Below are 23,606 nucleotides of genomic sequence, written 5' to 3'. Positions count from 1 at the left end.
GCATGAGACTGGCTGTCCAGGTAGTGCAGCAGGGTGCTGGGAGGGGGAACATAGCTCCACTGGCTTCCTCTCTTTCCTGGGGGGCATCTCCAGGCCCCTTGTGTAGGTGGGAGGATAACCCTTTGGTGCTCAACAAACACAGCAATAAGCCCTCTCTCAGTTGCCATCTACCCCTACTGAGAGAAAGATCCAGGCTCCTATAACATAAGGGAATCCAGGAGGGCAAGGAGCCCCTGCCCTGCAGAGGGTCAACAAGGACCTGCTCCCCTCAGGATGGCATCTGTCTGCCCCTCTCCTCAGTCCATACTCAGAGTCCAAAGCTAGCATGGGCAGGAGTGGGCTAGGGCTCTTGACTCACTGATTGTAAGAGCTCATGGATTCCAGGCATACAGACTGTCAAGGTCTTGCGGCAGGCAGGCAGCAGACCACTGGGCAGGAAGATTCCAGGGCTGCCCCACTGCCCTCCTGTCAGGCCTCTCTGCCCTCCACAGCCCGGCCTCTCATGACCAAACTCTGGCTTCCTTCCCCACCCTCATCTACCCCCAGGCCCTGCTCCATCAAAATCCCATCACCAGCTACCCAAGGAAGAATTCTACCTGGTGACCCTAAGGTTCTCTGGGTAGCCTGTCACCTCCTGGCCGTCCTTGGCCGATCTGTGTCCCTCATGTCTTCCTCACCCATGGCTCTCCTTCTCGCTGGTCCCCATCCTGTTCAGGGGCCTGGATGTCACCATCGGGGGCTGATGTGGCCTGAGGCCCCATCCAGGTCACCCTCCCCTTCAGCCCCAACTCCTCCCGGGAAGTTGGAGGCACAGGGGAGAGAGAGGTGGTGGGGAGGCCCAGGGCGACACCCTGGAGCAAGACCTCCAGCGTCTTTAGATCTCTGATCATTGTTATCTATAAAACGAATAAGTGGCCGGGCGCGGTGGCTCAAGCCTGTAATCCCAGCACTTTGGGAGGCCGAGACGGGCGGATCACGAGGTCAGGAGATCGAGACCATCCTGGTTAACACGGTGAAACCCCGTCTCTACTAAAAAATACAAAAAACTAGCCGGGCGAGGTGGCGGGCGCCTGTAGTCCCAGCTACTCGGGAGGCTGAGGCAGGAGAATGGCGGGAACCCGGGAGGCGGAGCTTGCAGTGAGCTGAGATCTGGCCACTGCACTCCAGCCCGGGTGACAGAGCCAGACTCCGTCTCAAAAAAAAAAAAAAATAAATAAATAAATAAAACGAATAAGTTGGAATGGAGTTTTCGTAACTAGAAAATTCCATGAATTTTGTCTCAAACTGAAATAATCTTATCAAACTATCTTTCCATTTCCTGTTGTCCTTATTTTTCTATTTGTACATTCATGCAGGCATGACATTTCAGAATAGAGATGTAAAGTTTCTTAAACATGTTCAGTCATGAGAGGAAAACAAAAACCAAACTTTATTGCTGCAGGAAAAGCAGTAGTAATTTGTGGGATAAAATGAAAATATATTCACACTTTATTTGGTTAATTTCTTCCTTTTTTTTTTTTTTTTTTTTTTTTTCAGATTTACAGTCATTTATGAGTAGGACATAAAATTTATTGAACCTGAGGTAATTTTTTAAAAACCAAACCTTTTAACTGGTCAATTTAGGAATGCAGAGGCCTGGGAAATACAGGAATAATTTGTGGATAAACCAATTTATTTTTCGTCAGATTTTTTCAGAATGAAACAAAAAAAGTCTTTGGATTTGTTTCAAAACGTTGGGTTTTTTCCACTTGGGCTTTTTCCACTTATACCTCAAGGTCATCTCCTTAGCTGTTGCCTAGTTAGTCATGGTCTTGTCAATTGTTCCTTCAAAATGGCTCTCCAGTTGGTCCACTTCTCACCTCCACCCACGCAGAGCAGCAGCCCATTCCCCACATTACAGTCTACATCACCTTTCTTTCTTTCTTTTCTTTTTCTTTTTTTTTTTTTTTTTTTTTTTGAGACGGAGTCTCGCTCTGTCGCCCAGGCTGGAGTGCAGTGGCGCGATCTGGGCTCACTGCAAGCTCCGCCTCCCCAGTTCAAGCGATTCTCCTGCCTCAGCCTCCCGAGTAGCTGGGACTACAGGCGCCCGCCACCACGCCCAGCTAATTTTTTATTTTTAGTAGAGACGGAGTTTCACCATGTTGGCCAGGCTTGTCTAGAACTCCTGACCTCAAGCGATGTGCCTGCCTTGGCCTCCCAAAGCGCTGGGATTATAGGTGTGAGGCACCATGCCCGGCCCTACATGACCTTTCTCTTTCTCTCTCTCTTTTTTTTTTTTTTGACCTTTCTTTTGTTTAAGAAAAATAGACTCTCAAACAAGATCCCATGATCACCAGTATCCCTGAGTTGTGTTGAGGCACTATAAAACCAAACAATGGGCTGGGTGCAGTGGCTTACGCCTGTAACCTAGCACTTTGGGAGGCCAAGGCAGGACGATCGCTTGAGCCCAAGAGTTTGAGACCTGCCTGGGCAACATAGATAACATCTCTACAAAAAATGCAAAATTTGGCCCGGCATGTTGGTGTGCACCTGTAGTCCCAGCTATTCGGGAGGCTGAGTGGGGAGGATGACCTGAACCCAGGGAAGTTGAGGCTGCAGTGAGCTGTGATCTGTAGCCTGGGCTAGAGAGTGAGACTCCATTAAAAAAAAAAAAAGTCATGTAGGTTAACTGGGTGAGGTAGCACATGCCTGTAGTCCTAGCTACTCAAGAAGCTGAGATGGAAGATTACCTGAGCCCCAGGAGGTTGAGGCTGCAGTGAGCTGTAATTGCACCACTGCACTCCAGCCTGGGTGACAGAGTGAGACTCTGTCTTAAAAAAAAAAAAAAAAGCCAGGGGTGGTGGCTCACGCCTGTAATCCCAGCACTTTGGGAGGCTGAGGCTGGTGGATCACTTGAGGTCAGGAGTTCAAGACCAGCCTTCCCAACATGGTGAAACGCTGCCTTTAGCAAAAATACAAAAAAACCCCCCAAAACACAAAAAGCTGGGCGTGGTGGCATGTGCCACTCCCAGCTACTCGAGAGGCTGAGGCAGCAGAATGGCTTGAACCCAGGAGGTGGAGGTTGCAGTGAGATCTCGCCGCTGCACTCCAGCCTGGGCGACAGAGCGAGACTCTCAAAAAAAAAATCAAGTAGGTGTCTGACTTATCAGAAAAGCTCAGAAATTGCAGAGAGATGTGTAATGCTGGTTTAGGGGAGCAAGCCCTTCTGTGGGGGGCCACCTCTCACATGGGCCATAGGGGGCCCATGGAAGCACACAGAGACCCAAGGCCAGGCTAATCAGAAAACTCCATTCCTCCTGACCATTGTAACTATTCAGGGATGAGAATGTGATCTTTGCCTTTGGGACCCTGGTGCTGCTGGTGGTGTAGAGGAAGCTTGCTGCAGGGGAAGAATGAAGCCACCAAAGATAGAGAGAGGGTTCTGATGACGTATTAGTGCCTGGGCCCGGCTGACTTGTATCTAGTACTAGTCTGGACTCCTACAGAAACCAAGCTTTCTGTCATGGGCTGGAAGTGGGTCACATGGTCATGTCTTCTTTGGGCATAACTTATCCCTAGAGTGTAGGATAGAGATTAACACTGGTGTTTCTCCGTGTTCCTGGCAGGTTCTCTGATTTTCAGTAGCTCCACATGAGATCTTCTGCTCTAAATCACTTTCCACGATGGATTCTGCCAGGATTCCCTGACTCTGGGGCTCCTACTCTGGTAAGCAGCACTAGGGTTTCAGTAGTCCCCTGTCCCTACTGAGGGCTCCAGGTGGAAGATGGGATCCCTTCCCCATCCTCAGGTTTCCTGGCCTCTAAGTCCTTCTGAGAGCCCTTCACCATTTACTGTCTCCCCATCACTCTGGCAATTCCTAGGGGTTAATTCCCAAACCCTAGAGGTTTTGCCATAATGCAAGCACAGGCATTCCATCAAAGTTCAAACCCCGGCCTGCAGGATGGGGATGCCGGAGGCTTTGGGGAAGAGGTTGTGAAGGGATAATATTGCTGCCGGCTCCCTCCCTCAAGTCTACCAGGCCCTTCCCATGCAGATTTGCATTTGGTTTGCACAGGACTAATTATCTCAAGGAACTTCCAAACCTAAGACCACCATCTCAGTCACCTGAAGCTATCTGCAGAGGCCACACCCTTCCCCCGGGGCCAGCTTCCACATCTGGCCAGTTGGGCATTTCCCCTTGTCCCCCCAGCGACTGGTTGACAGGAAGCAGGGTGTCTATGGACTGGTGGCGGGCGCCCCTTTTCCCCACCTCCCCGCGCGGCCGGCGGGGGCCCGGGGTGTTGTCAGCTGGGAGGCCCACGCCACGTGCGGCAGGAACCGCCTGGCGAGTGGAACTCAAGCTTGCACGGGGACAGCTGATGCATTTCTGGTCTCTCCTCTAGAGCTCCACGGGCTCCGGCAAACCTCCCCGTTAGAACTTGCGGTTCCAACGCGCGGCGCCAAATCCGTCCCATTTGACCCGTCAGCGCCTCCCGTCGTCCCCATGTATAAAGTAGGACCGAGGAGCCACCTCGCCGAGCTTTCACCGCGCGGAAACGCGCCGATCAGGCTGGAAAGGTGTGGTTCCTACTGCAGCCCGGCCGCGGCAGACTGGGGCCAAGAACCGGCACCCGCGCACCGCGGCCTAAGACAAGGGTGAAGGACCCGGGCGGGGCGGAAGGACCCGGGCGGGGCGGGAGGGCCCGGGAGAGCCCCGTTCCCATAGCCGGCTTCCTTGAGCCTCTCCCCGAGTTCTGGGACTTCCCAAGTTCCCACCCCGCAAGCCAGTGTGGTTTCTTCCGATGAATTTTATTCTCCACGGGCTGCTCCGGCGTCTAGAGAGGGAGTGTGAGCTCGGAAGACTCCCCTCAGCATCCCCAGCAGAGGCATCCAGGGGAGGCTGAAGGCCAGCCCCCCTCACCCCCGCTCCAGGAGCACCAGGGGACTGAGTGTATGGCACAGGCATCGTCTGGAGTCCTTGCTTGTTCAGTGATAGTTTATTGGTCCTTAGCATGACATCTCAATTACCAAGGTAAATTCACATACACAACTGCAGGTAAAAACATGTAAAATAATATAAAAATAAATTGAAAGCTACTTTTATATATTTACTGAATTAAGTAATGTAATAAATACTATGATAAGCAAAAAGCTTCAATCACACAATTCAGTTTCACTGAAGTTACAGTAGTGTTTGTAAATACGAGTTTTAAAATTTAAGTTACAAATATTAAAGCACTGAAAAACTAGTATAAAAGTGAATTTTGGCACGTAAGTGAGCTCTTATGTCATTAGTATTTGACAACCTGGGACAATGAGGAAGCCAGTTCTCACCTACTTTTTTGAGGTACAACTATCCAACTATATCAGCAACACTGCTGGAATACTTTGTAGTTTACAATCTTTGAATTGAACTTTTCCCTTTTGAGAAGCCCAAAGAGCAACCCGAAGCTTATTACTGTGCAAACATTCTCCAAAATCCTAACAGAATTTAGGAGGGAACTTTTTCTTGCGACCTGAAGGGCCCAGTGTCCAGGCTTCAGGTCAGAGAGCCCCCAGGGCTCAGAGGTGCCGGCTTGACTCCTTGCCCTTCCCTAGGATAATAATCCCATTTTCTCCAATTTCTGTCTCCTTCTTCCAATCGAAAACAGAAAAATCCCATGTCAAAACATAAAATAACCCATAACTTCAGCGACTTCAACATTATCCCACACACTCTGGGTGATATAAACTGAAGCTGCTAACAGGAAAGTTGGCAAAAAGCACGTAAGCCCCTGGAGGACTGCCTGTCCCTGGGAACCCACCCCCGCTGTTTTTGCTGGGTCCCTGGATCCACTTCTATGGTCAAAAGCAGTGTCATGGCCATTCCTTTGGAGACAGTGGAAGACCCTGCTCCCCCAGACCTGGGAGTGCCACCTGGAGGAATCAAGTGGATACTGAACTTCACAGAACAGAGAGGCCTGGCAGATTCCAGGAGGCATCCCCTGGCCTCAGTCCTCAAAGAGCTCACACAGTGCACCGCTGGTGTGCCTTATCAGTGGGGTAGAGCAAGTGGCCCCAGGAATGCCCTTTCGCCAGCTGCCCCTTCACGTTCCCAAGTAGGCTGAGGAGCATCGACAGAGGCCTCAGCCAGTTTTGCCTTTTTGGCTTTGATGCTTCTTAACGTTTTGACTTTTTTTCAATCACAGTTTCATATTCAAGTTGAGGTAATCACAGTTTTTTCTCTAAGAGGAGAGGAGTTGGGACAGTGGGGCAAGTTGGTGAGAGAGCATTTCTATGAACAGAAACCAAGACCACCACGTAGTACAGCCCCACATGGTGAGAAGACCCACTCTCACAGGTGGGCTCCGACCCCTCTTTAAAAACTCTTGTGCAGCAGCCAGACTGCCAGGCCAGTGCAGTCAGGAAATGGCTCAAGCTCCTAAAGCTAGAGCTTTCATTTAAAACTTCACAGCAGCCCACTCAGAGAAATGGCCTGTGGTTCCCACCCCCCAACCCCTTTTCTAAGGCTGCTCAAGTTTGAGTTTTTAAAAAGAGCTCGGTAGAGATAAAGGAAGCTACAGTAACTCATTGCTTATTAATCAATTGCACTTAAGATCTGTGTTATTGACTCTGAAGCAGAGGCAAGCCCTTGACATACCCCAGCCTCTGGCCAGCCAGAAGTCAGGGGCCTCCCAGACTTAGGTTCCACAGAGGGGCCCTTGTCACCAGTGGCTTTTGGAGCTGGGACTGGAGCACGTGCGTCTTTTCAGAAGCCCTTCTTGATGCAAAATTCCTTAATGGTATCTGGAGTTTTGTTCATTTGGCTTCAAATTGTTTTTTTTCCCTAATATATTTTACTGACAAGCCCTTGAGAGTTGCTTTGCTACTTGCATGCAGGCCTCTGTGTGACCAGGCACACAGACTACCTGTGCTCCATCCTGTCTCTCCGCTGCTCCAGGGGCCTTGCTCAAAACTCCCTACATTACTGGAAACTGCTGGTTTTACCTATGTGCTTCTTCCTAAGGCATGCAAAAAAAAAATATGTGAAATTCAGAAAACATTTACAGTTCAGGTAGCTGAGGCACTGAAGTCCTAAGAGACATCACCTAAATATCAGTGGCTGTGACTCCCCTGTCCCCCACACCAATTATGAAGGTCAGGCATGGGATACACTTGTAATTCCCCTCTGCTTTACGGTCCAGCTGAAAACAATGCCATTGGAAGGAATCTAATTTAGGTATTGCAATTACTTGAAATTCCCAATCCTCGGGAGCCACACAAGCCCGGGGCCAGCAACAATGCTTTGGGGAGCGGGCGGATAAGTTTCCTGAAGTTTGTGGCTGAAAAGCAGGCCTTCCCTGGCAAGGCTTGTGGGAGTGCTGGGTGCTGGAGACTGACCCCACAAGTGATCAGCCACCAGGTCTAAGACTAACCAGCTGCAGGATGCCCTCTTCCACAGTGAAGTGAAGCCTCGCCAGGGGGCCTGAGCAGCAGGTTTCCTCTTGTCCCTACATTAGGACACCCGAATGATGTGACAGGAGAGCTCAAGAACCACCCACAAGAGGGAAAGCTGATGTCAATTTAAGAGCCACACACCTCTGGAAAGCAACAAGTTTCTCCTTCAGTTTAGTCCAGAAGGGAAATTCCCTCATTTGTGAACACATTATTCATCTCAACCCAAGCTGCTGGCTCTGTGGACTGGGCCTGGGCAAGGCTGTGCTGCTCCTCCCAGGACTGCGCCCACGGCCAGTAGGGCCAGCTCCTGCAGGGAAAGGGGCCTAGCAGGGGAGGCAGGCACTCCACTGGGGAAGATGGCTCTTGTGGAGCAGCATCTGAGGCTTGAGGCCTGTGGTGGCCTCGCCTCCCAGACATGGCCACAGTTCAGGCAGCCAGGGTTCCTTCCAAGTCCCACCAACTCCTCCGTACAATCCTAATGCTTCTCCCCAACCTCAAGAGCCCAAAGGAGATCCTGTTATCAGAAACCCAGAGCTCCTGGACTGCCAGTTGCACATGTAGACAGGCAGGCCCCATCTGCTCATCCTTGAGTATTCCCCCCACCCCCCAAGTCAATGGTGCAGGTGATGCTCTTCAGCGCTATACAGGGAATAAAGACAACATGCACTCAAGCCAGGACACATAGGCCAAGGAGAACAAAGACAGCCCCTTAAGGGAGAGGCCTCCAGGAGAGCTGAGGTTAAGACACCCGTTTGTCCATCTCCAAGGTGGACATTCTGCAGGATATAAGGGCCCAGCCTTCCTCTAGGGCTTCAGCTCAAAGAGGTCATGATACTCCTGCTGTTCCAGCTCCCGGTTATACTTCTCAATTTCCCGGTTGGCTTCTTCGACGTAGTCATTCATGAACTGGTCCATGACTGGTATCTCATTAAGGAAGAGAGCTCTGAGCCTGAAGGACAAGGGAGCCTGCCTGAGCCCAGAGGGTCCTGTAGGCAGGTGAGGGGGGTTTGCTGAGGAAGTGAGTGTCTGGCCCATAGAGCGGGTACCTGATGGACTCCTTGTATATACTGGCAGCACCACAGCTACAAAGAATTCGACGGCTGTTGTCACAGGGATGTTAATGAGGTCCTAGAACTGAGCCCTTCAGCTTCAGCCCTATCCATCTTTTCACAGGTTAACTGTTGTAATCAGGCTGTCTTCAACTTTTAATCATGACTCTGATGACTACAGACTTCAGGATATCACCACAGCTGCATCCAAACTATAACCCACAGGCTGGGCACAGTGGCTCACGCCTGCCATATTAGCACTTTGGGAGACTGAGGCAGATGGATCACTTGAGCCCAGGAGTTTGAGACCAGCCTGGGCAACACGGCGAGACCTCGTCTCTAAGCCGGGCAGGGTTTGGCTCATGTCTGTAATCCCAGCACTTTGGGAGGCCGAGGCAGGAGGATCATATGAGGTCGGGAGTTTGAGACCAGCCTGACCAACATGGAGAAACCGCTTTTCTACTAAAAATACAAAATTAGCCGGGCGTGGTGGGAGGCACCTGTAATCCCAGCTACTCGGGAGGCTGAGACAGGAGAATCGCTTGAACCCAGGAGGGAGAGGTTGCAGCGAGCTGAGATTGTGCCATTGCACTCCAGCCTGGGCAACAAGAGTGAAACGCCATCTCAAAAAAAAAGACAAAACCAAAAAACTATAACCCACAGAGTCACATTAGCAACCACTCAATAAAGGAGCAATTTAACTTTAACAGTTATTTAGAGATTGAAATGAAAAGTTTGCCCCCGAGGTTTGCCCCTGTGCATTCCCGGCCCATCAGTAGACATGCAGAGCCCAGCCTGCTCCTGGGGCTCAGACGCATGGCTCTAGCAGACAACTGCTTTACAGACAGGCTCACAAACTCCCAGTCTCACTGCCCGGGATCCACACAGGGACCACGCTGTTCCAAGGATACGGGGGTGAAAATCAGTTTTGTCACCAAAGAAGTTAACAAATTGGGTGCCATTATAAAAGTAGCCTGCAGGTAGGGGTTCCAAGTGGCGTTTTACCTGTAGGAAAAAAGAGTCCTGTAATAATTATCTGACTACTTTCTATACTTCACTCACTCACTAAAAACAAACAAGTCTATTTCCCTAGCAAGACAGACTACTCTGCTATACAGAGGAGCTAGGAAGCTAACACCCCCAGCAACCCTCAAGCCCTGCCTGAGGTGGTGCCCCACCTCTCAGGTGAGGAGTTCTGGGAGGTCCTACTGGGATGAAGCTCCTATGGCACCCAGTGGTACTCATGTTGAACACAGTCATTTTTTTTTTTTTTGAGATGGAGTCTTGCTTTGTCACCCAGGTTGGAGTGCAGTGGCATGATCTTGGCTCACTGCAACCTCCATCTCCTGGATTCATGCAATTCTCCTGCCTCAGCCTCCCAAGTAGCTGGGATTACAGGCGTGCGCCACCACGCCTGGCTAATTTTTGTATTTTTAGTAGAGACAGGATTTCACCATATTGATCAGGCTGGTCTTGAACTCCTGACCTCAAGTGATCCCACCTCAGCCTCCCAAAGTGCTGGGATTACAGGCGTGAGCCACCGTGCCCGGCCATGAACACACTCTTTATTGGCTGGATCCCCCTTCCCTTTCATCCTCCTTTTTCCTATTTAGTGTCTCCTAGAATCACTTCCAAAATAAACTACCTGTACTTAACTCCTTGTTCATGGTTGGCTTCCAGGGGAACATACATTATAAGAACTACCTTATGCCCATGTTGTCCTCCCCAGGAGCATCCAGGGTTGTTCGGGCCTACAGGAGCTGTTCATGAAGGGGGCCTTCTCAAATCGAAAGCAGGGGCTCCTGGAGTCTCAGAATACTTTCCTGCCCCACCTGCTCATTACTGGGGCTGGTGATACAGTCCGTCCTGGGGACCTAGACTCTATGTCCTTTTTAGCTTTTTGTCCCCAAACCCCTTAGGAAAAGGCCCCAGTGGGCATGGCGACTGAGGCAGAGGCTGGGGGTCAGAGCCTGGAGGCTGATCAAGGGGGTCTCCAATCAGCCTCTTATCCTGGCCTCAGGTTCCACAACCTTCCTATGAGCAGCTTCTGGATCTAGACAGTTTTTGCCTGGGCTCTAGCTGGTTCATCTGTAATATAGGTCTTCAGCAGTTGCTTGAACAAGGTTCCAAGGCAGGGACTCTGGTCATTAGCTTCTCCCACAAGTACTGGCTCTACTCAATCTGATGCCCAGGTCACACCAGAGGTCTCCTGTACCCTCCTCACTGAAGCTACAAAGGCCAGAATTCTGTACCCAGCTTCTTTCTGTGGCCTGGGAGAAGCAAGACCTCCAGCATGTCCTAGAAATAGCTCCTCACTCAGATAATCCAAAATACAGAGCTATGCAAGCCAAGGACAGCCCTGGGCCACTGAGGGGAGAAGCCAGGGCAAGGCACTCACGTGGATGCTCCTGATCTCCTGTTGCGTCAGCATCCCCCTGGTCTTCAAGGCTTTCCTCTGAGGCTTCTGCAGAGATGGGGAGTGGAAGGTCAGGTCCCAGCAGAACTCATGGAGTGCATGGGCAGGGGAGGGTTCTCGGCTCTATTACACGACTAAGATCCCAGCAGCGGGGAAAAGCATGTGCACTATGGCCTGGATATAATATTCTGCCTGTCTGCTCTTTGACCACTTTCCCATCATACAGCCCTGTGAGCCAGCAGGGAACAAGCAGCAGAGGACAGCCCAGTGTTTTCATAAATGGGAATGGTCGTGCCTCTTTGTAGATTCTTTTTTTTTTTTGAGACGGAGTCTCGCTCTGCCGCCCAGGCTGGAGTGCAGTGGCCGGATCTCAGCTCACTGCAAGCTCCGCCTCCCGGGTTCCCGCCATTCTCCTGCCTCAGCCTCCCGAGTAGCTGGGACTACAGGCGCCCGCCACTGCGCCCGGCTAGTTTTTTGTATTTTTTAGTAGAGACGGGGTTTCACCGTGTTAGCCAGGATGGTCTCGATCTCCTGACCTTGTGATCCGCCCGTCTCGGCCTCCCAAAGTGCTGGGATTACAGGCTTGAGCCACCGCGCCCGGCCGCCTCTTTGTAGATTCTTATCCCTAAACCCTACCAATGAGAGGCAGACAAAGGGGCAGCCTGAGGTCCCATAGTCAAGAACCATTTAGAAGCTTATCCAAGTGACGTAGCCCATGCCTCAGTATAAAGACAGGTCCCTAGTGAGCATCTACAGAAGACCCAGGCTCACAGAGCAAACAACATAGCAGGCCTGCCTGGAGTTTGCTCTGAGTGGCTTCTTCCCTCTCTCAAAGTGTCCCTGAAAGTGCTGGCTGGGCCAGGGAGGGGAAGCCCAGTGGGGAGGCATTAGGGAGGCAGTGGCGGGGCTTCTCAGGGCCAGCAGCAGCTCTGAGGTGTCTGGTCACATCTGTGTCAGGTCTGTCTGGGCTCTGGAAACCACCTGCTTAGCTGACTGCCGCAGCCAGTCCTTGATGCTGTCTTCCTTCAGGGAGCAGCCGATGAACACAAGGTAGCACTCCTGCTGCCCGCTGCTGTCTTGAGATATGCTTTTGGAGTCCGGTGGTGGTGTGGGTCCTTCCAAAACTGGCATGATGCTCAAGGAGTTGGCCAGTGTGTTATAGCAGACCTCCATGGTCCTCTCAGAGTCTGTAAGGAGAATATACATTAGTCCCTGAGAGCCTGCCTTGAAAGGATACAGCTATGCTAAGACTGTGACAATGCAGATGGTTGGGACAGATTCACGAGAAAACGCAGGAGAGAGAACTGACGTGACTGGTGGCAGCTTAGAAAGGATGGAGTAGGTGGGCACAGTGGCTCATGCTTGTGGTCCCAGCTACTCAGGAGGCTGAGGCAGGAGTACTTGAGTCCAGGAATTCAAGGCTGCAGTGAGCCGAGATTGCACCACTGTACTCCAGCCTGGGTAACAGAAGGAGACCCCATTTTTTTTTTGTTTTCATTTGTTTTTTAAAAAGGAAAGGAAAGGATGGAGTAAGAGAGAGAGAGAGGAACAAAATACATTTCTGGCTTGGCTGATCTGGGTGATCAGGTGGACACTATTATCCCAGAAGGGAAACACAAGAGAAAAAAAAGGTTTATAGGTGGGAGAAGAGGAAGAGTTTGACCCTGCACTTGTGGCATTTGAAAGTCTGTAAGACCCTGAGCGTGAGACATCCACATAGTCCCTGGTGGTTGCTGGAATAGCCATTATGGAAGAGGTTGTTGAGGAAAAGCAAAGAAACCCCCTTGGTAGAAGTCGGGGGCTCTCAGCAGAGGCCTTAAGAGGCCAAGGGAGGAGGGCACAGACAACAGTACAACAAAAAAATTAGCTGGGTGTGATGGTGTGTTCCTGTAGTCCCAGATACTTGGGAGGCTGGGGTGGGAAGATAGCTTGATCCCGGGAGATCAAGGCTGCAGTGACCTAGGATCGCACTACTGCACTCCAGCCTGGGCAACAGAGCAAGACCCTGTGTCAAAAACAAAACAAAACAGACAAAAAACAGTACAGCACTGTTGCATGAAGGTCACACAGATGAGAATGGGAAAAAGTGTTACATGCTAAGGAGATGAGGACTAGGAGTGACTGGAGACCCAAGAAGTGGGCAAGGGCTCCCCAAAAGGCAGGATGAGAAAAGATCCAGAAAAAAGAGAGGTTAAATTTGAACAAAAAAAGAGTCAATAGCAGATCTAAATAAACAAGAGGCTGGGCGTGGTGGCTAATACCTTAATTCCAGCACTTTGGGAGGCCGAGGCAGGAGGATCACTTGAGCCCAGGAATTCAAGACATGGGCAACATAGGGAGACCTCATCTCCACAAAATAGAAAAAAAATCAGCCAGGCATGGTGGTTCACGCCTATAGCCCCACCTACTTGGGAGGCTGAGGTAGGATGATCGCTTGAGCCTGGGAGGTCAAGGCTGCAGTAAGCTGAGATCAAACCACTATACTCTGGCCTAGGTGACAAAGTGAGGCATTGTCTCAAAAAATAAAAAGAAAAAAAGAAAAAAAAATTATTTATTTTATTGAGATGGAGTCTCACTCTGTCACCCAGGCTGGAGTGCAGTGGCGCAATCTCGGCTCACTGCAACCTCCACCTCCTGGGTTTAAGTGATTCTCCCACCTCAGCCTCCCGAGTGCAGCTGGGATTAAAGGCATATGCCACCATGCCTGGCTAATTTTTTTTTTTTTTTTTTTTTTGAGACAGAGTTTCGCTCTTGTTGCCCAAGCTGGAGTGCAGTGGCACAATCTCAGCTCACTACAACCTCCACCTCCCAGGTTCAAGTGATTCTTCTGTCTCACCCTCCCGAGTAGCTGGGATTACAGGTGCCTGCCACCACGTCCAGCTAATTTTGTATTTTTAGTAGAAATGGGGTTTCACCATGTTGGTCAGGCTGGTCTCAAACTGCTGGCCTCAAATGATCCGCCTGCTTTGGCCTCCCAAAGTGCTGGGATTACAGGTGTGAGCCACCGAGCCCGGTCTAATTTTTAAGATTTTTGGTAGAGATGGGGTTTCACCATATTGGCCAAGCTGGTCCCGAACTCCTGACCTCAAGTGATCCTCTCGCCTCAGCCTCCCAAAGTGCTGGGATTACAGGCGTGAGCCACTGCACCCAGCCAAAAAAGAAATAAAAATAAAGAAGAAAAGGAGGTGATGGGTGAGGGAAAAACAAAAATACCAAGACCTCTGAAGCAGCAGGGGCTGGCTGTTGGAGCCTGAGATCAGTGGGCTTCGGTATGGGGCTGCAGTTTCTGATTTGATCACATAAATTAAGCAAAAGCTATGAGCTAAGGACCCATGTAATTCTCCCATCTGAACTATGATGGTTCTATGCTTGAAGCCCTCAGTGGTTCCCTACAGCAGACACTGATAGTTGCCTACCCCCCATATCATCTCCCTCTTCTTCTGATACCAATTCCCCCATGGATGATGGGTCCAGAAAGGCACAGCAATCCAATGAGATAAGTTGGCAGAGAAATTGGGAGGAGGCGCTGCACTGACAAAGGTACCCACAGGAAGAGCCAGCCTCTCCTCACTGGCTGGATGCAGTGTCTGGCTTTGACACCCAGACCTACAGCACCACTTGGCAACCATAAGGGGTAGGAACCTGAAAGATAAGCTGACACACCAAGCATGGGAGGACACGAAGACACACAATACCTGGGTCCTCAGTGGCCTTGCTCTGCTGCTTGAGCGCCTCACTTGTTATACAGCCAACATCTGCTAGCTGAGTGGGGGTTCTCTGTGATAACAGCTGAAGACACCCTAACAGACTCACTTCCTCTCTCCCTACTCCCAGGCTCCAGTCACAGTAAATGCTTTTTGGTTCCTAAAATGTGTCTTTTCTGCCTCTGGATTATAGCAAATGCTATTTCTTTCCCCTGGAATACTGTACCCTTCCTCAACATTGAGTTGACTGACACCTACTTGTTCTAAGGCCTTCTCTGACGCCCACTCCAGGACAGACTATCAGATGCAAGGGCTCCAGAGGTCTATGACTGATCCTCAGGCCTACTTGTCAGAAGAGAGGAGAAGGCAAACGGAAGCTCAAACACTTTGGTCAGAAATAGATCTGGAGCTATAGAGCTCAGCATTTGGGCAGCTCCTGGTTTTAGGTCTAGAGGAGGCCATGACTGGCTCAAGAGGTGTGGAGTGTAAGGCTCTGAACAAGAAAGTCAAAAAGCTGTGAGAAGAGCCCTTGAGCAGGTCATCCAAGAGAGGAGGGCAAACCTCTGCTATGGAACAGGAGAACCTAGACTAAGTAGGCCCTCGGGGGAGAGGGGTGATGGACAAGCCTAATGGCATGAAGGCCCAGGGTGTGGAAGGTTTCTGAGAGTCTGAGTGGCATCAGTGGTCTGCAGAGCACCAGCAGAGGCTCTAAACTCACATCATGAGATGCAAGCACTCCATAGTATAGAGCTCCCAAATCCCAGCCCCTGGTTACCTGAAAACTTCACTTTGCCCAGAATGTGGTAGATGTTTCCAGAGAAGGGACTTGGCTTGATGGAGGACTGAATTGCTGGTGGAGGAAGAGGACAGAGATGTCACCCACATGGAGGCACAGGCCAAATTCAGGATAGCACAGCTGGGAGTTTTAGGGACTGGGGAGGGACCATACACCAGGGTCTAGGGTTCACAGGTTCTACCCGCCACACCCTGTTGCTCCCCTGTGGCTCTGCCACTGTTCCCAGGGGAGGGAAAACCCTTTCACTGGAGTGGAAACCAAATTGTGTGGCCACCCACAATCCTCAAATCCCTCTGTCTGCTTTTGGTTTCAAAAGGTAAGAAGAGACACAGCACACAGAATACTGAAGTGGTACCAGGAGGTAGAATTAACTCTGGGGTACCCTTTTTCCAGGGTCTGGGACATCCCAGTCAAGGCTTACCTTTACATTTGGCCATAAAGCGAGTCTTCTCCAAGGGACGGCCAAACCATACGCAGATCTGAACCATTAGGGGATAGACTGATCCAGCATTCAATTTACCTTCATACCTTAAAAGGTTTAAAAAATTGTAAGCACAAATAATTTGGGTTTTGAGTATTATTATATACTACTTTGAGATGAACTACATACCCCCTATCCTATAATATTTGAATTCTCCCTTACTTGTAAGACATTTTGCACACAGAAACTTGTTTAAATATGTATATGCCTCTTTCACTTTGAGATTGGGAAGCATGACTGCCCAGTTAAATCAGGTGCTTTCTGAGGATGAAGGTTTTACATAACCTTAGACTAGCAGTTCCTTGATGTCCTGTGTGCCTCTGAAGCCTCCCAGTCCCCATCTGAGTTTGGGGGTCCTTTCTGGTACAGTGGGGGGCTCTTGCTCAGGATGCCCTCCCATTTCTTTCTTTCTTTCTTTTTTTTTTTTTTTTGAGACAAGGTCTCCCTCTGTTGCCCAGGCTGGAGTGCAGTGGTGCAGTCTTGCCTCCCTACAATCTCCGCCTCCTGGGTTCAAGTGATTCTCCTGCCTCAGCCTCCTGAGTAGGTGGGATCACAGGCATGTGCGCCACCACACCCAGTTAATTTTTGTATTGTTTGTAGAGATGAGGTTTCGCCATGTTGGCCAGGCTGGTCTGAAACTCCTGGCCTCGAGTGATCCGCCCTCCTCAACTTCCCAAAGTACTAGGATTACAGGTGTAAGCCACTGCAACTGGGCTTGCTCCCATTGCTTTTTTTTTTTTTTTTGGTGACAGAATCTCACTCTGTCACCCAGGCTGGAGTGCAGTGGCACAATCTCGGCTCACTGCAAGCTCGCCTCCCAGTTTCACGCCATTCTCCTGCCTCAGTCTCCCGAGTAGCTGGGACTACAGGCGCCCGCCACCATGCCCAGCTATTTTTTTGTTTGTTTGTTTGTTTTTTTTTGTTTTTTTTTTTTTTGAGGTGGAGTCTCGCTCTGTTGCCCAGGCTGGAGTGCAGTGGCACGATCTGGGCTCACTGCAAGCTCCGATTCCCGGGTTCACGCCGTTCTCCTGCCTCAGCCTCCCGAGTAGCTGGGACTACAGGCGCCCGCCACCTCGCCCGGCTAGTTTTTTTTGTATTCGTTTAAGTAGAGACAGGGTTTCACCGTGTTAGCCAGGATGGTCTCGATCTCCTGACCTCGTGATCCACCCGTCTCGGCCTCCCAAAGTGCTGGGATTACAGGCTTGAGCCACCGCGCCCGGCCTTTTTTTGTATTTTTAATAGAGACAGGGTTTCACCGTGTTAGCCAGGATGGTCGCGATCTCCTGACCTTGTGATCTGCCTGCCTTGGCCTCCCAAAGTGCTGGGATTACAGGTGTTAGCCGCCGCACCCAGCCGCTCCCATTTCTTTAGGGGCTCCAACTATGCCCTGCCATTTTGTTGCAGGCAGCATAACAGGTTGTACATATAGATGTGTACACCTGTCACAGAAGGAACTGGGGCATCTCTGCCCTATTTTCTTTGAGACAGGGTCTTGCTCTGCTGCTCAGGCTGGAGTGCAGTGGTGTGATCATAGCTCATTATAGTCTTGACATCTCAGACTCAAGTGATCCTCCACCTCAGCTTCTTGAGTAGTTGCTACCACACATGCCACCATGCCCAACTAATTTTTATTTTTTATTAGAGACAAGGTCTCACTATGCTGCCCAGGCTGGTCTTGAACTCCTGGCCTCAAGTGATCCTCCCTCCACAGCCTCCCAAGGTGCTGGGATTATAGCCATGAGTCACTGTGCCTAGCCTGTTTCCTTCATTTTAATTAGTTAATTAATTTAATTTTATTTTTTTGACATGTGTCTTGCTCTGTCACCCAGGCTGGAGTACAGTGGTGCGAACTCAACTCACTGCAACCTCCACCTCCCAGGTTCAAGCAATTCTCCACCTCAGCCTCCCGAGTAGCTGGGATTACAGGTGCCCACTGCCACACCCGGCTAATTCTTTTATTTTTAATAGAGATGGGGTTTCACCATGTTGGCCAGGCTGGTCTTGAACTCCTGACCTTGTGATCCACCCACCTTGGCTTCCCAAAGTGCTGGGATTACAGGCATGAGCCACCGCACCTGCCTGTTTCCTTTATTTTAAAACAGCACTGCAATTTTGAATTTTAAATTGTTGAAAGTATCTTATTCTTTGTAATTTCTTTAAAGTACGGTGGTAGGCATAAAATTTTTGCAAGACTGACCTGTCTTCTCCCCACCCAAACAAGTCATTTTGGAGACTGGGGGTTTCTCTGGCCTCTGGCTTCTGTGGTACCTGAATCCTTAGAGGAATTTACAAGGGCCAAGGGAAGGCAGCAAGGTTTCTGCCCAAACTAGAAACAGGCTGTTCTACCAGAAAAGGTGAGAGCAGGGTGGATGGGAACACAGAAAGATGTGGGAGGGAAGTGGCAGAGAATGTGTGCACAGCACAGAGCGGAGCACATCCTGGAACTAAAGTCCATTCACCCTGAGGTGGTGGCTCTGACCCAAGTGGGAGGGGAGTAATATATAGATATGAGTAGGAGACTGATGACTTGCCATCTTGTTAAAGATGAAATTATCTGATTTCTAGAAATGGACTTAGGAGGGGGGGCCTGAAAGAGAATTTTGGGGTCCTTCTATCTCTGATTCTCTATAAGGACTGATCTTCCTGATGAGGAAAAGGTTTTAAACTCTAGGACTGATCTTCCTGATGAGGAAAAGGTTTTAAACTCTAGAATCACATTCTTTTTTTTTTTTTGAGACGGACTTTTGCTCTTGTTGCCCAGGCTAGAGTGCAGTGGCGCGATCTCGTCTCACTGCAAGCTCCACCTCCTGGGTTCACGCCATTCTCCTGCCTCAGCCTCCTGAGTAGCTGGAACTACAGGTGCCTGCCACCATGCCCGGCTAACTTTTGTATTTTTAGTGGAGATGGGGTTTCACTGTGTTGGCCAGGCTGGTCTCGAACCCCTGACCTCATGGTCCACCTGCCTTGGCCTCCGTAAGTGCTGGGATTACAAGTGTGAGCCACTGTGCCCGGCCAGATTCACAGTCTTCTAATGGGCCCCGCTTACCCTATTCTCTCCTGCATTAGCCTGCCTTCAGGTGTCTGGGCCCTGAGCTAGGTTTTTGTGCATGAGTCAGTAAGGACTGGAGAATAGTGCTTCTCTAGGCACCTGGTGGTGATTACAGGAGCTTAGGACCCAGAGGTTCAGGCAGCAAGGGAGTCAGTGGCTGTAGCCATTGGAAAGAAGGTTCCCCCTAGAAGCTCCATTTGTTTATTTTTAGCTAAGATATCATTACCTTGTTCAAGCATAAGGAATGACCCACTTACTCACTGTTTAAAGTATGACGTGACTCAAATCAGAGGTTCCTTCTAAGAATATGCCTGAAAACCTTCAATTTTACATACTGACCCTCTGGGATTTTTTTGGTTTTGTTTTTTACAGCACAGTAGATCATTTTTTATTTTATTTTATTTTATTTTATTTTTTGAGATGGAGTCTCGCTCTGTTGCCCAGGCTGGAGTGTAGTGGCGATCTCGGCTCACTGCAAGCTCCGCCTCCCAGGTTCATGCCATTCTTCTGCCTCAGCCTCCTGAGTAGCTGGGACTACAGGCTCCTGCCACCATGCCTGGTTAATTTTTTGTATTTTTAGTAGAGACGGGGTTTCACCATGTTAACCAGGATGGTCTCGATCTTCTGACCTCGTGATCTGCCCGCCTCGGCCTCCCAAAGTACTGGGATTACAGGTGTGAGCCACCACGCCTGGCCAGATCATTTTTTGTTAGGGAAAAAGTTGGTGGTGTAAGGGGTGGTATGGAGGATGTAGAGAGCTGCTTGGGAAAAGTGAGTAAGAATAACAAAGATAATCCAATTAAACATAAGAGATTAATTCTGGCCAAGCTTTAACAATGGTGTTCCCCTAAACCTTCAACATAGCAGAAACAAACTGTCCATTCTATACAGGAATAAGTGTAGCACGATGCCTAAGAGAAAAAGCACTGAGCCATTCAACCTGGGTTTGAAATCCAGTTCTTTCATTTACTAGCTGTAAACTGTCAAGTCATTAACTCTTTGCTGCCCCGGTACCTTATCTGTAAAATGACAAAATAATGGAATCCACTTCACAGGATTGGTGTAAATGAGACAACACAAACAAGGCCCTCACAACAGCACTATTCAACAGAGCTTTCTGGGGTAATGGAAATGTTCTAGATCTGCACTACTGGACACGGTAGTTGCTAGCCACAGGAAGCTATGGAGCACTTGAAATGTGGCTATGTGGCTGAAAGACTGAATTATAAATTTTGATTTTTATTAATTTACATTTCATTAAATAGCCATGTGGCTAGGAGCTGCCATGTAGAGAGTGGAGTCTTAGAACAACAGCTAGCACACACAGTAAATGCTTCAGTGTGTTTGTATTAGTATGATTACAGTAACTATGCACATTCTCTCCTTTGTCCTCTTCTTCTCTGGAGAGATCCACAGGCTGTGCAGCATCCTACAGAGAACATTCCCTGGGCCATATGAGCAGGGAACCCAGGAGATGGGAACCCTAGAGGACTGACGGTATTGCCAGAAGCGAGTCTCACCTGGGAAAGTTATAGCTCCTTGGTTCTGTGCCAGCCACTTTGCCCTCAGTAGGTGCTGGAGGAACACAGGGCACAGTGGTGCTTATTGCCTACAGGATGACTCCCTAAATTGAAATAACTGAGAAGGCTCCCAGTTTGGAGCCTAAGAGGTGAAGCACTGGGCTCCTGGCAAGGCCAGTAGCTGCTGGACATGCGGGCCGTGCCAGCTGCCATGTGTCATCCTTGCAGAGCACATCTGGTATTTTCACCTTCTCCCTTTTTTTTCCTATAAATAAATAAATCATTGGGTTTACAAAAAAATCTTAGTTATTTTTCAATGATGATACTTACCAGCCAGGATACATTAAATATCGAGATCGCAGCATCTCAGGACTTGAAAAACTATTTTCTGAGAGAATCAGCTCAATGTCTTCATTCCTTTGAAAACACACAGAAAAGACCTAGATTAATTAGGACTGTCAATTTTTTATTTTTATTTTTTCTTGAGACGGAGTCTCGCTCTGTCGCCAGGCTGGAGTGCAGTGGTGCAATCTTGGCTCATTGCAACCTCCGCCTCCTGGGTTCAAGTGATTCTCCTGCCTCAGCCTCCTGAGTAGCAGGGACTCCAGGCGTATGCCACCATACCCAGGTAATTTTTGTACTTTTAGTAGGGATGGGGTTTCACCACGTTCGCCAGGATGGTCTCGATTTCCTGACCTCATGATCTGCCTGCCTCAGCCTCCCAAAATGTTGGGATTACAGGCGTGAGCCACTGTGCTGGGCCAGGACTGGCAATCTTAACCTGCACATTTTGTTTCTTCTTCATGTTCCCTAAATATATACAAGCATTTTTTTTTTTTTTCTGGCAAACCAAATGAAAACTAGTTGTACTCATCATGATATTTTACCCCTAAATACTTCAGTATGCATCTCCCAAGAACAAGGACATTCTCTTACAGAACTACAGTATCATGATCACATGCAAGGAATTTACTGGCTCCCAACAGTCATCTGGGAGCTTGTTAGAAATGCAGAGCCTCAGGCCCCAGCCCAGATGTACTGAACCAGAAACTAATTTTCAACAAGATCTCCACTAGAGATGCATATGCACAGCGAAGTTGGAGAAGCACGAACATATATCCACTTTCAAATTTCCCTTTTTTGGTGGGGGAGGGTCCACTATCCAATCAAGAATCATTCACTAGGCCGGGAGAGATGGCTCACGTCTGTAATCCTAGAATTTTGGGAGGCTGAGGCAGGTGGATCACCTGGAGTCAGGAGTTCGAGACCAGCCTGGCCAACATGGCAAAACCCCATCTCTACTAAAAAAAATACAAAAATTAGCTGGGCATGGTGGCACGCGTCTGTTATTACTTTGATATACAGATACATTCTTTTTTTTTTTTTTAAATTTTGAGACAGAGTTTTGCTCTTGTTGCCCAGGCTGGAGTGAAATGGCATGATCTCATCTCACTGCAACCTCCGCCTCCTGAGTTCAAGCGATTCTCCTGCCTCGGCCTCCCAAGTAGCTGGGACTTCAGGCACCCACCACCATGCCCAGCTAATTTTTGTATTTTTAGTAGAGATGGGGTTTCGTCATGTTGGCCAGGCTGGTCTCGAACTCCTGACCCCAGGTGATCCACCTGCCTTGGCCTCCCAAAGTGTTGGGATTACAGGCGTGAGCTACTGTGCCCGGCCTAAATTTATAATCTTCATTCTCCTTTAATCTGAACAGCTCCTCTATCTTTTGGTTTGTTTGATTCTCATGGTGTTGATATTTAAGAGTACATGTCAGAGCTTTTGTGTCCCACACTTGGATTTGTCTGTTTCTAGTTCTCGTAATTAGATTCAGGTTATGCATTTTTGGAGATTAATACCCAGGTGGTGTTGCATCCTTCCCATTGCATCACATCAAGGAGGTACAGGGTATCAGTTTGTCCCGTTACTGGTCTCATGGAGTTTCATCGTTTGGTCAACATAGGTATACCAGAATTTTTCCACTGTAAGGTATTTTTCCCCCTTTGTAAGGAGTCAGTAGTCTATGGAGTGATACTTTACACAGTACAGGACTAGTAATATTTTTTTTCTTCAACAGTCTTCTACCTAGTGCTTTTAGTATTCATCGATGGTTCCCTAAATCAAATACTGTATTAGACTGAAGGTTACAAAATGATTATTTTCTAGTTCTTTTTTTTTTTTTGAGATGGAATCTCGCTCATCGCCCAGGCTGGAGTGCAGTGGCATGGTCTCGGCTCACTGCAAGCTCTGCCTCCCGGGTTCACGCCATTCTTCTGCCTCAGCCTCCTGAATAGCTGGGACTACAGGTGCCCGCCACCACACCCAGCTAATTTTTTGTATTTTTAGTAGAGACAGGGTTTCACCGTGTTAGCCAGGATGGTCTCGATCTCCTGACCTTGTGATCCGTCCACCTCGGCCTACCAAAGTGTTGGGATTACAGGCGTGAGCCACTGCGCCCGGCCGATTATTTTCTAGTTCTATCAAACCTTATTTACTTGGTATTCTTCTATAAAGGGCTTTGCTATCCTGTCCCCTTCCACTTTTTTTTTGTTTTTGAGATGGAGTTTCGCTTGTTACCTAGGCTTGAGTGCAATGGCGTGACCTCGGCTCACTGCAAGCTCTGCTTCCTGGGTTCAAGCGCTTCTCCTGCCTCAGCCTCCTGAGTAGCTGGGATTACTGGTATGCGCAACCATGCCCGGCTAATTTTGTATTTTTTTTTTTTTTGAGACGGAGTCTCGCTCTGTCGCCTGGGCTGGAGTGCAGTGGCGCGATCTCGGCTCACTGCAAGCTCCGCCTCCCGGTTTCCCACCATTCTCCTGCCTCAGCCTCCCGAGTAGCTGGGGCTACAGGCGCCGCCACCTTGCCCGGCTAATTTTTTTGTATTTTTTTAGTAGAGACGGGGTTTCACCGTGTTAGCCAGGATGGTCTCGATCTCCTGACCTCATGATCCACCCGTCTCAGCCTCCCAAAGTGCTGGGATTACAGGCTTGAGCCACCGCGCCCGGCCATAATTTTGTATTTTTAATAGAGACGGGGTTTCACCATATTGGTCAAGCTGGTTTCGAACTCCTGACCTCAGGTGATCCACCCGCCTCAGCCTCCCAAAGTGCTGGGATTACAGGTGTGAGCCACCGTGCCTGGCCCCTGCTTCGTTTTTGAGGATCACTGTGGACACACA

The 23,606-nt window shown here is 49.4% G+C and overlaps 1 protein-coding gene across 4 annotated transcripts in view; it reads right to left on the bottom strand.

Moving 5' to 3' along the window:
• Window positions 1-4,960: 4,960 nt before the first annotated feature.
• The window catches only part of C16H20orf194 (chromosome 16 C20orf194 homolog), a 166,953-nt gene continuing 148,307 nt past the window's right edge, over window positions 4,961-23,606 (bottom strand). For 3 of the 4 annotated variants that reach the window (XM_003905008.3, XM_017944962.3, XM_017944964.2), the window contains 7 exons: window positions 20,762-20,848; window positions 15,803-15,909; window positions 15,361-15,435; window positions 11,863-12,068; window positions 10,864-10,929; window positions 9,377-9,470; window positions 4,961-8,333 (listed from right to left, as the gene is read on the bottom strand). In XM_003905008.3, coding sequence (XP_003905057.1) covers window positions 8,221-8,333; window positions 9,377-9,470; window positions 10,864-10,929; window positions 11,863-12,068; window positions 15,361-15,435; window positions 15,803-15,909; window positions 20,762-20,848 — 748 coding nt within the window. In that variant the 3' untranslated portion in view covers window positions 4,961-8,220. Of the gene's footprint in view, window positions 8,366-9,376; window positions 9,471-10,863; window positions 10,930-11,862; window positions 12,069-15,360; window positions 15,436-15,802; window positions 15,910-20,761; window positions 20,849-23,606 lie in introns of all 4 variants that reach the window. The other variant, XM_017944963.3, reaches the window with a different exon arrangement.

The sequence above is a fragment of the Papio anubis genome, chromosome 16 (genome assembly GCF_008728515.1).
Source record: "Papio anubis isolate 15944 chromosome 16, Panubis1.0, whole genome shotgun sequence".
Classification (NCBI taxonomy): Eukaryota; Metazoa; Chordata; class Mammalia; order Primates; family Cercopithecidae; genus Papio; species Papio anubis.
The sequence above is the reverse complement of the archived record's forward strand: the minus strand, read 5'-3'. Positions and strand labels throughout refer to the sequence as shown.